Source organism: Notolabrus celidotus, chromosome 4 (genome assembly GCF_009762535.1).
Source record: "Notolabrus celidotus isolate fNotCel1 chromosome 4, fNotCel1.pri, whole genome shotgun sequence".
In the NCBI taxonomy this organism is placed as follows: domain Eukaryota; kingdom Metazoa; phylum Chordata; class Actinopteri; order Labriformes; family Labridae; genus Notolabrus; species Notolabrus celidotus.
The window spans coordinates 34,177,994-34,192,586 of record NC_048275.1 but is presented as its reverse complement, the minus strand read 5'-3'; the positions used below and the strand labels follow the sequence as shown (position 1 = coordinate 34,192,586).

Genomic DNA, 14,593 nt, shown 5'->3' with positions numbered 1-14,593 from the left:
AACTAAGTTCCAGAAATACTTTACCCCATATGTTTTAAAAAATGAAATACTTTGTTCTTTTCAAAGGCTATTGTTTTTATCATATTCAAATAATAAAGCAGTTGTTTACTCCAATGTTTTAGTGAGGGAGGGTTTGTACATTTCAAGAGTTTTACAATACGTTTCATAGGTTTCCCACAGCAGTTCAGGGGAAACTGCTGTTTATTATTAAGATGTATTATTTTTGTTATTGTCATTATTTTCATTATTATTATTATTATTATTATTATTATTATTATTATTATTATTATTATTATTATTATTATTATTATTATTATCATCATCATCATAAATATCATTTTTGATAATCGTTTATTCATTTAAGTATTTATTGGTATTTTCAATTGAAGTTTCATTGGTTTCCCACAGCAGTTCCGGGGAAATTGCTGTTTATTATTATTTATTTATTCATTATCTTTTTTTTTTATTATTATTGTTATTATTATTATTATCATTATAATTATTATTGTAATAATAATTTATTCATGTCAGTATTTATAGTATTTTCCATTGAAACGACTTGAAGTGTTAAAACGTAAACTGTAATATTCTCATTTGTTAGTACTTCTTTAGGAACCTTGATTTCCCTGCTTTCTAACTGTATAAATAACCTTTGTTTTTGTTTCTATGTTTCTTAACTCATCACCCGGCTGTGTTAAATACTTGATTCTGATTGGTCCAAACCCCTTGACACCGATTATTAACTGTCACTCACGTTATCATCATATTATTAAACGATGCAGCAGATAGCCTGTTATTTTCGGTTACCGAGGGAAACAGGACCATTGAACAATTAACATTTCATCATAATTTAGGTTCAATTATTCTATTTTTAGAACTGTGTAAATGCCATAGTTCTTGTTTTGTTGTCATAACAGTTTTCTCCTAGCCTAATTTTCTTCACATGTTTCCATGCCAATGTTTCTTTTTCAGTTTGTTTTCAGTTAAAATGATTGTTCAATGCCAAACATCGTTTGACTCCATAGGTTTCCCAAAGCTGTTCCGGAGAAACTGATGTGTTTTTTAAATAGCCTATGTTTTGGTATTTTCAATGGAAGAACATTTCTTAGCCCGTTAGTTTCCGTGATCGTTATATTAGTAAACAACTCGTCAAACATGTTATCTTCGGTTACAAAGGGAAACGGGACCAAACGACTTGAAGACTGGATCCGGTCCAGCAACCCTAACACCGGCTGCAGCGGAGGAGGTAAGAACTAGTTCAGGTGATCAATCCAAAGAAACTTAAAGCATCAACAGGTCAATAACGCTGTGTAATGTTTGACGGGGAGTTGAAGTGTTTAATGTTGGACCAACAGACAGATAATAATCCATATGATGCTAACTGTGGATGAATCACAGCTCTGTGTCGGGGTCTGTCTCATCCTGTGACTTTATATCTCATCAGACATTAACACTGACCGCTCACTGCTTTGGCCCTGTCTGTTTTCATCAAGCTTCAAACTGTGCCGTTTCTCACATTTTCATAGATTTTTAAAGTCAACAATATTTGTCTGACTTTAATGTGAATCTTTGGATGGCTATAGTAACATGTTTCCACATGTTGGTTCTTCTATGAGAGAAATGATCAAGCTAGCTAATGTCATGTTGTCCTCTCCACATTTAACCCCGAAACGTCCACAAAACGGAGTGTAATGTGCTTGTTGATTAACTGAACACTACATTGAATTTGGACTTTGTTTAAATATATATGAAATTATTATAATTTTTTATTTATCTTGTCTTCTGTTCAATAATCTCATGAAGTTTACGGGCTGCTTCTCCCTCTATAAAATGTTATGCTTTATTTTTAAAAGATACACATATTGAATTTGCAGTTGTATGAATAGGTATTCTCTCTTTGGCTTATGTTTGTTTGATTGTTTGTTTGTTTGTTTGTTTTGTTTTGTTTGTTTTGTTTGCTTTTCTTACTTTATTTATGTATACTCTGTCTTAAGTGAAGAGATGTAGGGGGTGGGGGGTTACAGGGAAGTTAAAAGTTTTTTGAGAGTGTTTTGTGCTCAGAGAAAACACCTGTTGAATATTTTTGGATCATATTTCTCCCTTTATGATTTACCCCACTTACTGTTGCCTGCTCTTTCCTCTGTGTTACCCCTGTTTATATGATTCTGAGCTTTTTCTTAACCCTCAAAAATAAAAATCTGTGTTTCTAGTTTCATCATGGATCATTCTGTGGTGAGAAAGGAGGAGCAGCAGGATGGAGTGGCCCTCCACATCCTGGATCAAGAGGGAACAGGTCCTGAGGAACAGGAGCTTCCATACCCAGCCCTGGCTCCGGTTGTTCTACTGTGCCTCAAACAAACAACAACACCTCGTAGTTTGTGTTTGCAAATGATCCACAGTCCATATCCTTTATTTCTGCTGGAAGTCCAGCTATGTCTGATACCTGCTGAGACTAAACATGACGACAAACAAAACTACAGGCTTGAAAGCTTGACTTGATTTCATAGCAGATATATGAATCTGTGTTCCTGTCTCTGTCCTAGTAAGTGATGGAGAGCAGCTTTCAGGCTTTCCCTTCAGAGTCTGTCATTCTATAAACATTGAACAAGCTTAAGTCCCATCAGGTGCCTCTGTCATGACATCTTTCATCTTCAGTTGTCCAAAAGTTATAAGAAGGAATCTATTTAATCTCTGTTTGAACTTAACATATTCCTCCACTTGGTTGGATTATTCATCCATACTGGTGGCCCTGCTCACCTGTGTGACTCTCTGCATGTACCAACCCAATGGAGAGCACAACATCTACCTGGGGGTGAGCATCACCTGCCCTCTCATCAGGGTCAACTTGTTATTAAATGTTTCTGTGTCACTAAAAGTACCGTTGGTTAGTCACTGCAGCTGTAGTAAAGCCAGATTACTATAATGATTACTAAAGTCTGCAATATCATTGGTGTTGCTGTATTTTTAACTTCTCTTTGTTATTTGTACAGATTGTTAAGGCTTTGTTCTTTGCGTATTTCATCGTGGAAATGGTCATCAAGATGGTCGCCCTGGGGGTCGTTGGCTATCTTTCCAACAGCTGGAACAAGTTTGACTTCTTCATCAACTCTGGAGAGTAAGTATCTTACAGCTTCTCTCTCTTGTCTTTATAAATGCCTCTATTACACCTGTAGGTAGACAACAGCAGCCCACTGTAGAAATCATATGAAGCTTCTCATTTGCTTCAAGTTAAAAACAACATGAACATTTATTGAAGAATGAACACAGCAGGACTCTTTGTTTAAAACTGGATAAACAAAACACTTTAGACAAGTCTTATCTGCCTTTTTGAAAACGTGTAAAAAAACATTTCACCATAAGATGTTTGAACTATCAGTCTCTCGTGCTTGTATTTAGTATTACAACATTTACACATCTTTATTCTTGACCAGGAAATTAGACAAAATAAAGGTTTTTTTTAACACCTGCAACTTTTCCCTCAGGGTGTTGGACTATATTCTTGCCCGCTACGGCTTCCACTGGCAAGTCTTTCAAGCTCTCCGACCGATCCGACTGGTCAGCAGAATACCAAGTAAGTCATTGACAAGACTGCTTAGCACACCTCAGCAGTGGTGGACAGTAACAAAGTAAATCTACTTGAGTACATGTTTTGATGATTATCTGTACTTTACTTGAGTATTATTTTTTTGGGGTAACTTATTACTTTGACTCCACACCATTTGAAAGACAAATATCATACTACTGACTCCTCTACATTTCTATCATCATTCTAGTTACTCACGACTTTATCTTTGAAGTCAGCTGATGAGTTTTCTTTTCTGAAATCAGATCCCAAAGACCGTAAACTGTTCTTGTACTTGTGTTTGGTTTGTCTCAGTGGTGTAGCCGTACCTCGGTTGAGCGTAGAGTAAATACAGATCATTACACAACAAACTTAATACAGGTAGTTGAGATCACTACTTTGATGTAGTTTGCAACAAAATGGAACAAAAATCAAAAATCATTTTCAGGCCAACAATTTTAAGTTTTCATTTTTAAAGTGTATATTTTAAACCCACGTTTGAGGTTTTGAAATAAAGAATGATTGTTTGTATTGTTGTAAATCTCTGATCTGTTTACCACACAAACTTCATCACAGCCTACAAAACATCAGCATCTAACCTGAGAAAGCATGTGGAGGTCTGGAGCTAACACACTGCTTTGATTCCAGAGGAACATTGTAAACTTGTCTGTGCTTGTAGTAACTTAGTTTATATTTCATGGTAGACTTTTTAGATATGAAATCATGTTTTCTAGATAAACAGAATGGAGCAGAATGTTCTTTAACTCAAGTCATAATCTGACTGAACAACTTTCACTTGTATTGGAGTAATGTTTGACCAGGAGGATCTATACTCTGACTGAAGTAATGAAGACGTGTACTTTGTCCACCACTGCACCTCACTGGTCTTTGAATGCTGATGATGTTCAATATGGACATCCAGTCACTGGGACTAAGTGTTTTTCAAACAGTGTGTGAGTACTTTTCTTCTGTTCATTTTCTATAGGCATGCAAGTCTTGGTAGCCGGACTTGTTGACACCCTGCCCATGCTTGCCAACGTCCTCTTCCTCAACATGTTGGCCATTCACATCTTCTCCGTTGTTGGGGTTCAGCTGTGGGCAGGTCAGCTGCGCAACCGCTGTTTCCTGGGAGAGGATATTCCTACGTAAGGAAAAACCTTTATTTAATCAGCATAATCTATGTAATCTGCATATTATTATTTCTCTCTGAGTCAGACTTTTCTAAAAATCTCCTTCAGATATATATGTACAGTCCAAAATCCTCAATAATGTAATATATGATAATAAATAATATGAAACATACACTTGATTTGCTCACTTTGAGCTAGACCCATCAAATGCCCTGGGTGTTTGGACATGAACTATAACTTTACAATATATTGATTGTTATCATCATTGCTTCATTTTCTGTGAATCGACTATCAGATTATTTGACCATTTCTAATTCCCATTATATGATCCATCACTTTTCTTGTGATGTGACTTATGGCTAACTTTGTGTAAACTGCGTTGAAGCTTTGATCAGTTTTTCAGTCTATAGAGCACAAGGTTTTCTCAATACGCAGAACAAAAGTCTGATCATGAAGTCTCAGAGCTAAATGTTTATTTCTATAGCACATCACTTGAACTGTATTTTAACATTTTGATATTTTTTTTCTAGAAAGTACAACGTGTCCCTGAGTTCATACTTTATTCCAAAGTATGGTCAAAAGTTTGAATTCATCTGTGCGCCTGACAACAAGGATGGGATGCAGCGCTGCAGTCACATCCCTCCTTACAGAGTGGATGGAGAAACCTGCTCAATGGATGCTACCCAGCATGCTTCAGCTGCTGTGAATGGAACCAGTGGCTGCATCGACTGGAACCAGTACTATAATGTCTGTCGTGCAGGGGACACCAATCCGTACATGGGAGCAATCAACTTCGACAACATTTTCTTCTCATGGATAACCATATTCCAGGTGAGAACTTTTATATGTGAACCAAATATTGAATTTTAGTTTGAAAGTATAAAAGGAAAAAGATGGATTGCAAGGAGCTAAGAATATCAGTGTTAGGCTTGATTTGTATTCAGAATATGTCCCGATGGACATTTCTTTTTACCTGTCATGTTTTTTGGAAACTTTAGAACTTCATAAATACACGAGTGTCCGATGTATACTTAGTGAGTTCCTGAGAATAACTTGCCAGGGATTTTTCCAGCTTTCTGTCACATTTAAATGCAAAAACAAAAGTAAAAGGACTCAAATGCAGACCAAAATAAAAGGGTCTGATAAATATAAAAACAAGAGAAAAACAACAACTATAAAAAAAAAGCCCAAATCCAACTGAGACTCTGGAGAAGGCAGGGAAAGAGACGCAGGTAGACTCAATGAAGTGACAAAAGGAGAGGGGAAACAGAGAAGCTAAATACACACAGTGCAATCAACACAGTTGTGACACAAGACACAGGTGACACTAATTAAGAGTGAAGCACATAAGGGCAGGAAGTGAAAATAAAATCAAGTAGTCCAAAATAAAAAGATGTTAACAGATGTTGAATTGTAGGTCTATTTAAACACTCTGTCTCTGTCCACAGGTGGTCACACTGGAAGGATGGTCGGAGATCATGTTTTATGTGATGGATTCCCATTCCTTCTGGACTTTTCTCTTCTTTGTTTTTGTAACAATGGTAAGTGTTCACTGTCAGTGTTTTTAACAGCCCCAGTGTGAAACCATGTCCTTGTTGATCCCTGTTTGGCCAAATGACTGCTAATTGAGGGCAAAATGACTTACATGTTTTTGTTGCAACTCCCTGAAAGATGTTCCGAGATCTTTCCAACCCTTGCTCTAAACAGCCCCTCTATACCTCCCCAACCAGATTGGCTCTTTTGTCATGATGAACGTGTGCGCCGTGGTGATCGCCACCCAGTTTTCAGAGAACATGGAGAGGAAGACAGTAGTTCAACTTGCTGGCACTGTGACAATCGCAGACATCTTCAACAAGTTGAAGTGCTTGGTGACGGGGATGCTCTTGAGAATGAAACGGTCAGTTACTGTATAAATGAAGTCTTTTCATTAGTACCTTAAACAAGTTGATGTCTGCGGTGAAATGATAAAACAACAACATTTGTATTATTCTAAAGGTTTAAGATAAATGCTCTCTTAATAAGGGCCCGACTGGTGCGGAGGCCCTACTGAAATGCATAGGATTGTTTTCTGCCAAAGTAAATCCCTATTCTGAGGGATTTACCATATCTGAAAACTCACAAGATTTCATAGGTTTGTCAGGCCTGGTGAAAAATGTGTTAATTTCTTGGTTTTGTGCCCAACACCTCAGCAAATCCGCTCTTTACCCCCCCCCCCCCCCCCCCCCAAAGTTTCCAAAAGCCCCTTCTCATTTGCCTTTTTCGCACCTACACTTCTGAATTTTTTTGTGCATATATCATGCCAAGACCTTCAAAAAAGTCTCTTAACGTCGTGGTGAAATGTTGACAGGAAGTGAGATATTCTGGACAAAGTGGCAAAAATTAAAGGTCCTTAAAAAATGATCTTCTCCGACACCGCTCATCTGATCAGCTTATAGTCTTCATCTTGAAAAGACCTTAATAAAAAAAAGTTATCTAAAGGATTTTCATTTGCATTTGTTTTTAAAGCTGCCTTCTTTAGGTCTTCTTTGACATTATGGAAATTGCTGTTAAAATATGTAGAAAATATTTCAGTTACAATCATCCTTTGACATGCCTCCAGTTTTGTCACACAATTCTGAAGTTCTGATCATTATAAAATTACATACAAAGTTTTGTTTGTGATTAAAAACATCAGAGGGCTAATCACTACAAAAGCAAACAAACATGCAGACGTTCATTGCCAGAGCATAATATGTAAACATGAGAATTGAAATGTCACCCTTCTGGTCTACTTCCAGTTATTTATCCATCTCTTTTTCTTTTACCAGTGAAATTCAGAACAGAGTGCACCCTAGAGGCAGAGATGACAGGGTTGATACCTTGGTGAGACTCCTCTGAAACATTCTGTGATACCGCCTTAAGCTGCATTGTTGCCTCACTAACAAGAGATCACATCACTGACTCCCCTCTCGTTCAGGGCCAGGCCTGGATACCCTACAAGAGGATCCTTAAGAGGACTGTTGAAAGTACACTGTTTGACAGACTCATCATGCTTGTTGTGGTCTTCAGTGTGGGGGCCTTGGTTTTCGAGCACCATGAGCAGGTGAGGAGCAAAGTGTTCCAGTCTGCCTACTCTGTGTCCACTCTGGGATTCTCTAATAAGAGTCAGATGGGGAGGCTGAGGGATAAGAACAAAGATAAAAAGCTTTGATTGGCTGTTGAGAGCTGCCTCAGTCTTTGCCTTGAGTTTGGGAAAATTCTTACATGTGCTGCATAAATCTGGAACCCTGCATCTAGACTTGGAGTTGTTTTGGAATGATTAGGAAAGAGAGAGAGACATTTCAGAATCTGCCCTCCTTCAACATTAATACCATGTCATCATTATCTTTCTGCAGCCCGAGAAGTTGACACAGGTGTTACGGATTTGTAACATCATCTTCACCATCATATTTCTCATGGAGATGGTTGCAAAGTTGTTGGCTCTCAAGTGGGAGTACTTCAAGGACTGGAACAACAACTTTGACTTTGTCCTCGTTATCATCAGGTACTATAATCAGTACTCACACGGTTTGCTGAAGAACATAAAGAAAAGACATTCTCGAGGAATATTCGTTCCAGTAAATTACTGTGAAGGTGCCTCTACTGTTTGATTTCAAAAAGATGTGAAACTACCTCAAAAGATCATTCAAATATAGAAATATATCTGCCTGTTAAACTCTCCATCTATGGCAGCCACAAACTGATGTAAACTGCATCTTAGCTAGTTAGCTAATTGGTGAAGGGATAGAGCTGTTAGGCTACAAGTCTACTCTTGTGTTTTTCTTTTTGTTGTTGTCCATGGTACATCCGTCTGTTCATGTCAGTATGTTTTCTTTGCTTCTTTTCTTCCTCCTTGTCTTCAGTTTGTGGGAGGTCATTGGTAAAGCTGAAGGCAAACCATCAGTCCTGCGGTCATTGCGTTTACTACGGTTTGTGAGGCTTCTTCACTTCCTGCCTTACCTGGAGAGACAGCTGCGGGTGCTGAAGAAAACTTTTGAAGAGGCATCTGCTCTCTTCCTGCTACTGCTGTTTCTCAACTTTGTTTTCAGGCATGTAAACACCGTTAATAATCCAAGAGTTACACATAAGATGCTCGTGTTTCAAGAGCTCTGACAGCATGTTCTTGTCTCTCTGCAGTGTTCTGGGTATGCTTCTGTTTGGTGGTAAATTTCAGTTCAAGACCAAACATGGAGACATCGTCCCTGACCGGAAAAACTTTGACACCCTACTCTGGTCCATGGTCACCGTGTTTCAGGTTATTCTCTTGCCTGCTAACTTGTGTTCTTGTCATTATGTCCTGAGTGAAAAAGTGTCACACACTCTGGTTCCATATTTACTTTAATTTGATTTAAACCCTTTCAGTCCTCTGGCCCTCTTCAAGATCACGAAGAGGGCCAGAGGACTGAAACGCCATCAAAGAAAACTACACGTGGATCCAGAGTGTGTGACACTTTTTTCACTTTAGTCTTCAGCCAGTGGTCAGCCCCTCACCAAATGCTTTGGTGTGCGTTACTTCTCTTCAAAAATAGTCATTGTGTCCCAACACCGTGCAAGTTGTGCCTTTATTGATGTGTGTAATAAATCTTTAACTCCAGATTCTGACTCAGGAGGACTGGAATCTGGTGCTGTACAATGCCATGTCCACCACATCGCCATGGGCCATTCTCTACTTTGTTGTGCTCATTATGGTGGGAAAATATGTCCTTCTGAATGTTCTTGTGGGCATAGTGGTTCAGAGCTTTCAGGACATTTCCAGTCCATCCAGCGCTTCCTCTGAGACTGACCCCAGCAGGCCCTCTGTGACAGACCCCGCCCCTGACCTTGCACTGCCAGACACCAGTGAGGACGAGGTACGATCCTAGAAGTGAAACCTTTGAAAGTCAGTCTTTTGGTGCACATAATTGATGGTTTACAAAATTCTACACATTGAAATGATGCAGAGAGTCCAAATAATTATCTTTGCTGCAGTTCTGGGGACATGTTTGCTAGTTCCTATATTTTCAGTGTTGTTGTCTTTAAAGTCTTTGGTTCGTACTTTGGAATAACACAGGGGACTGTTGTGGAACTATCTATCCCTTTAGAGAACTTTGAACTTCATCCAGAAAGTTCTCCATTGGTGCAAAGACCATGACGAGTGGTCACTCTACGTGTTCTCCCCAAGGAACAGGTGGGTTTAAAACATACTGCTTTCTTTGCCTCATTGTCTGACTTTCAGTGACTATAACTTTTTTTAATTGGAGTGTGTGTGTCTGTGTGTGTGTGTGTTTATGTGTGTGTGTGTGTGTGTGTGTGTGTGTGTGTGTGTGTGTGTGTGTGTGTCTGTGTGTGTGTGTGTGTGTGTGTGTGTGTGTGTGTGTGTGCGTGTGTCTGTGTGTCTGTGTGTGTGTGTGTGTGTGTGTTTGTGTTTAGGTGCCGTATGATTTGCCAATGCATGGTCTCTCACAGCATGTTCGACCACGTGATCCTACTCTTCATTCTCCTCAGCTGTGTCACCATTGCTATGGAGAGGCCAGGAATAGATCCCAGGAGCACGGTGAGACACAAAAACTACATATAAGACCTCCACATACCTGAACTCTGTATGTTGACTGTACTCACACATGTTGTATGTGCTTGTTCACATGCTGTAATCTTTGTATGTGTATCATGTGGAAGATAGCAGCTACACCACAGGCTGACACACACACACACACACACACACACACACACACACACACACACACACACACATACACACACACACACACACACACACACACACACACTCAGTGAAGCTGGATGTTGTGAATTTCATGAAACAAATGGTAACAGGAGCTTGTTATATGGAAACCAAAATGCATGTTGCTCAAACACACATTTCCCCTCCCCTTTAGGAGCGACTGATCCTCAATGTGTCCCTGTACGTGTTCTCTGCTGTGTTCCTGGTTGAGATGCTTCTTAAGGTAAACATCAGTTATTGATTTTTTTAACAGTATTTATAATCATTTTAAACAAAATGAATCTTTGTTGCTGTGAGTGCTTAAAAGAGGAAACTTCTTGGAGCGTTAATATATTGTAACTTGGGCTCCAGGTTCTAGCTCTGGGTTTACTCTTTGGGAAGGACAGCTACTGTCGCTCTTTGTGGAACACCATGGATGGTTTGTTGGTGATTCTGTCTCTGGTCCACATCTTTGTCTCTCTGGGCAATACGGGCAAAACCAACATGCTGAGCATCCTCAAGGTTTTACGTCTGCTGCGCACATTTCGTTCACTGAGGTACATCATGTCTCTGTGTGTGTGTATTCAGTGTAACTAAATACTTTTGTCCTCCTCACTCTGTTTGTGTCTGTAGGTACTTGTGCTGGTTCTCACTAACATTTGTGTGTATGTGTGTCTTTCAGGGTGATCAAGCGAGCCCCCAAACTGAAGCTGGCTGTGGAATCTCTCATCGCTGCAGTCAAACCCATCGGGAACATCGTTCTTATTTGCTGCATGTATTTTTTTTTCTTTGGCATTCTGGGGGTGCAGGTAAAACAAACATTTTATGACCCTGGCCAGTTCTAAACACATCTGTTGGTAATGAATTGTTCTTGCCTTTAAAAGTGTAATTATAGTGTCAGGATGGTAGTTGAAATAACAGCACACACACTCTTTGTCACACTTCAGTTGTTCAAAGGAAAGTTCCACCACTGCCTGGGTCACGACATCAGAAACATCACCACCAAGAGTGAATGTCTGGCTGCCAACTATCGCTGGACACGAAAGAAGTTCAACTTCGACAGCTTGCCTCAGGTATGGAAAAATAGATGTGTTGGCTTACGCTCCTGTAAAACTACTCACTGTAATATAGATATCTCATCCTGATAGATCATAGAACTTAATAAAGTTCCCCTGTTTACCTTACTTTCTTGTGTTTTCAATTCAGGCTCTGATGTCCTTGTTTGCGATGTTCTCGACGGATGACTGGGTGAACATCATGTATGATGGGCTGGATGCTGTTGGAGTAGGCAAACAGGTACTTTTGTTGGGTCATGCCTTGTTTATGTTTGTAGAAATATTGATAATGCCAACCTAATGGTCAAGGGTGGCAAAGTGGAGGGGAACACACAAGGGCAGAAAGTAAAACTAAACCAGACACACAGGGATCAAGAACTACTAAATAAAACAGGAAACACAATAGAGTAGAAACACACAAGGAAAAACAACACAAGACAAGGTACCAAGAGATACAAGGACGACTTGAGGATCTTACAAAATAAACTGGAAATCTAAGAAATATCAAGACAAAGTAAAAACAACACAAAGTCTGAAGTGAATGTGAAAATACTCGTGCCATAAAGCAAAGCTACCCAATATATTTATTTCCTTCCTCAAAGTTCTCAACTTGTTTCCCCTCGTATGACATCAGTGTGAAATGCATCTCTTGTTTCTCAAACACAAAAAACTTAAAACCTACATTTCTTTTCTTCTCCTTCTCTCAGCCGGTGAAGAACTACAATGAATGGATGCTGCTGTATTTCATCTCTTTCATGGTCATGAGCTTCTTTCTCCTGGACATGTTCATCGGGGTGATGGTGGAGACCTTCCACCAGTGTCAGCAGGAGCAAAGAGCAACAGATGAAGTGTCACTAGAGGAGGGAGGAGGAGAAGTGCAAGCGCAGCACAGAGGTAACAGAGCTGTGTGATGATTCTGTGGGTGTTCATGAATTAGAGAAAGTCCTTTGACTTATCCCTCATATGAAAATATTGAGGGAGGTCATCATTTCATTCATTGTTTACAACAGATGAGCAGCCTGTCTGGGAGTAGTGAGTCAGTTTGTGAGTGCTCCTGTGTGTGAAGAGTTCTTTTATTTATTTGTAGGGAAGATATCCATCTCTCCTCTGACCATATCCAACTTATTAACTGCTTGTTTGTTGTGATTTATCAGCAGCCAGTGCATATGAGCCCAGATTGTTATTAACTTTCCCCACAGAGAGAACAGTGGGCTGTAGTGATGACAAGAACCCAACATTTCAGTTTTGGCTAACCAGCTGGAAACAGGTGTCAAGTTTGCAGAGTTACACTCTCTATCTTAGCTTCTTTGTCTCTTAAATGAACATCAGCAACCACCAAACATAGACTGTCTTTCTGGGAGACATGCTGGTACACTCTGTTATTCATGGGCAAATAAATAGATGAACAACAAGTTTATAACTTGATAATTTAGCATTTGTAGACTCCTTTCTCGTGCCACCCTCTCAAATATGCTGACTTTTGGTTTAGAAAAACAAAGAAGCTAACTCTGCCAAAAGGCCTAATCCAAAGGGTCTGTTGACACCGGCCAGCTCCGTCTATTATTTATACAATCTGGGCCGATGACAAGAATCATAGCTCCTCTGCTGGATACAAATCACTGTGATAACTGATCAGCCAAATAGTACAAGCTCTGCACTTTGAACTTTAACTATCAATACATGTTTAACTAATGGTCCTTTTGGTGTGAAACAGAATGGCTTACTTGTATTTCTGCTCACTAAGATCGGGGATGGGAGAGTGATGATACACCAGAAGGAACTTAACTTTCTAGGTTTGATCCTGTCGTGTACTTGTTAGATTTTCTAAACAAAGCCTGACAGATTGCCTTCCGTGGAGCGAACTGAATATGTGCTGTGTGTTAATCATTCTGAAAAGGGAATCACATAATCCACAGAAAAGGAAAAGATCTTCCCCTTAAATGAGCGAGACTTCTTTAAATAAGCTTTGCTTTTCTTTTATCAGCGTTGATGGATATTCCCTCTAATTATCTGCTTTCTCTTTGTTGATGTTCCAGAACCTGAGCAGGTTCCCTATTTCACAAACTACTCCAAGTTGCGTCGATGGATCCACACTCTGTGTACCAGTAGCTTCCTGGACCTCTTTGTGACCGCCATCATTTTCCTGAGTGTGTTGGTGATGGCTGTGGAACATTATAACCAGCCTCAGGTAAAACACACACGGGCATTTAGAATACTTCCTGTAAGCTCTGCAGTGGGAGAAAACTTGTGGTTGACATTGATGCTGTCTCTGTTCTTCCAGTATGTAGAGAAACTAACAGAGTATTCCTACTATGTGTTCACCGTCATCCCCGTCATCGAAGTCCTGCTTAAGTTGGTGGCGTTTGGTGTACTGAGGTTCATGAGAGACAGGTAACACACTTACATCAATAAGAGTACTTGCTTCAGCATGTTCGGTCTTCTAGTTCCTAAAGTGAGACCTTTGTGTGTTTTAGCTGGAATCTGCTGGACATCATTGTAGTTGTGATTTCCATACTCAGCATCATCTTCAACAAGATGAACATGGCGGACAAAATGCCCATCAATCCCAGCATCCTGAGAGTTTGCAGAGTGCTCAGACTGGCACAAGGTAAACACACTTTAGAGCCGTCTTGAGCGACATAAAGTCTGTGTTTGTATGTAAAGGCTAGAGGTGAGCTTCATATATACATCTCCTAAAGAGATAGAATGCTAGGGAGGAGTATACTATGTTTGTATGTTATTCATAACTGCTCCTGTGTCTCTTCAGTGCTGAAGGCCAAAAAGATAAGAGTTCTGCTAAACACCGTCATCAAGACTCTGTTGCAGGTAAACACAGACAAAGTGGGATTCATATGTTTGTTGTCTTTCATTATAAATGTAAAGTAAGCTTCAGCTTTTTATCTGTCACTGCTGTGAGCATGCTCACTTCTGCAGGTTCTGACCCTCTGGTATCTTTGTTTTTGGCTTCACTAAGCACCTCACAAGAGTTCATGTGTTAAAGATGAGTCAACATTAGAAATAATAACAGGCCATGTTTTCCTTTGGTAGAGGTTCATACAGACCTGGTCCCTGGTTGAGAGTTTTCAGGGTGACATGTTTTTTATGCAGAAGATCTAACATGCATTTGGAT

General features: G+C 39.6%; 1 protein-coding gene across 1 annotated transcript; it reads left to right on the top strand.

The window, feature by feature from the left end:
- The first annotated feature begins 998 nt into the window (after positions 1-998).
- On the top strand, positions 999-14,583 carry LOC117811553 (voltage-dependent T-type calcium channel subunit alpha-1H-like). The gene is made up of 28 exons (XM_034681901.1): positions 999-1,246; positions 2,211-2,402; positions 2,719-2,812; positions 2,991-3,115; positions 3,483-3,571; positions 4,548-4,707; positions 5,223-5,523; positions 6,141-6,233; positions 6,423-6,589; positions 7,500-7,554; positions 7,649-7,774; positions 8,067-8,215; positions 8,574-8,759; positions 8,848-8,965; positions 9,306-9,560; positions 9,792-9,877; positions 10,120-10,243; positions 10,584-10,652; positions 10,781-10,965; positions 11,091-11,217; positions 11,356-11,481; positions 11,615-11,704; positions 12,171-12,357; positions 13,500-13,651; positions 13,745-13,854; positions 13,938-14,071; positions 14,231-14,301; positions 14,347-14,583. The coding sequence occupies exons 2-28, from the start codon at positions 2,218-2,220 to the stop codon at positions 14,347-14,349; spliced, it is 3,567 nt and encodes a 1,188-aa protein (XP_034537792.1). The 5' UTR covers positions 999-1,246; positions 2,211-2,217; the 3' UTR covers positions 14,350-14,583.
- Positions 14,584-14,593: the final 10 nt, after the last annotated feature.

Bases quoted from the DNA above. Each gene is read 5' to 3' on its own strand.
- LOC117811553 (XM_034681901.1), top strand. From the start codon at position 2,218: ATGGATCATTCTGTGGTGAGAAAGGAGGAGCAGCAGGATGGAGTGGCC. The intron at 3,572-4,547 runs GTAAGTCATTGA...CATTTTCTATAG, and splicing joins ACTGGTCAGCAGAATACCAA to GCATGCAAGTCTTGGTAGCC. The intron at 9,878-10,119 runs GTGGGTTTAAAA...GTTTGTGTTTAG, and splicing joins GTGTTCTCCCCAAGGAACAG to GTGCCGTATGATTTGCCAAT.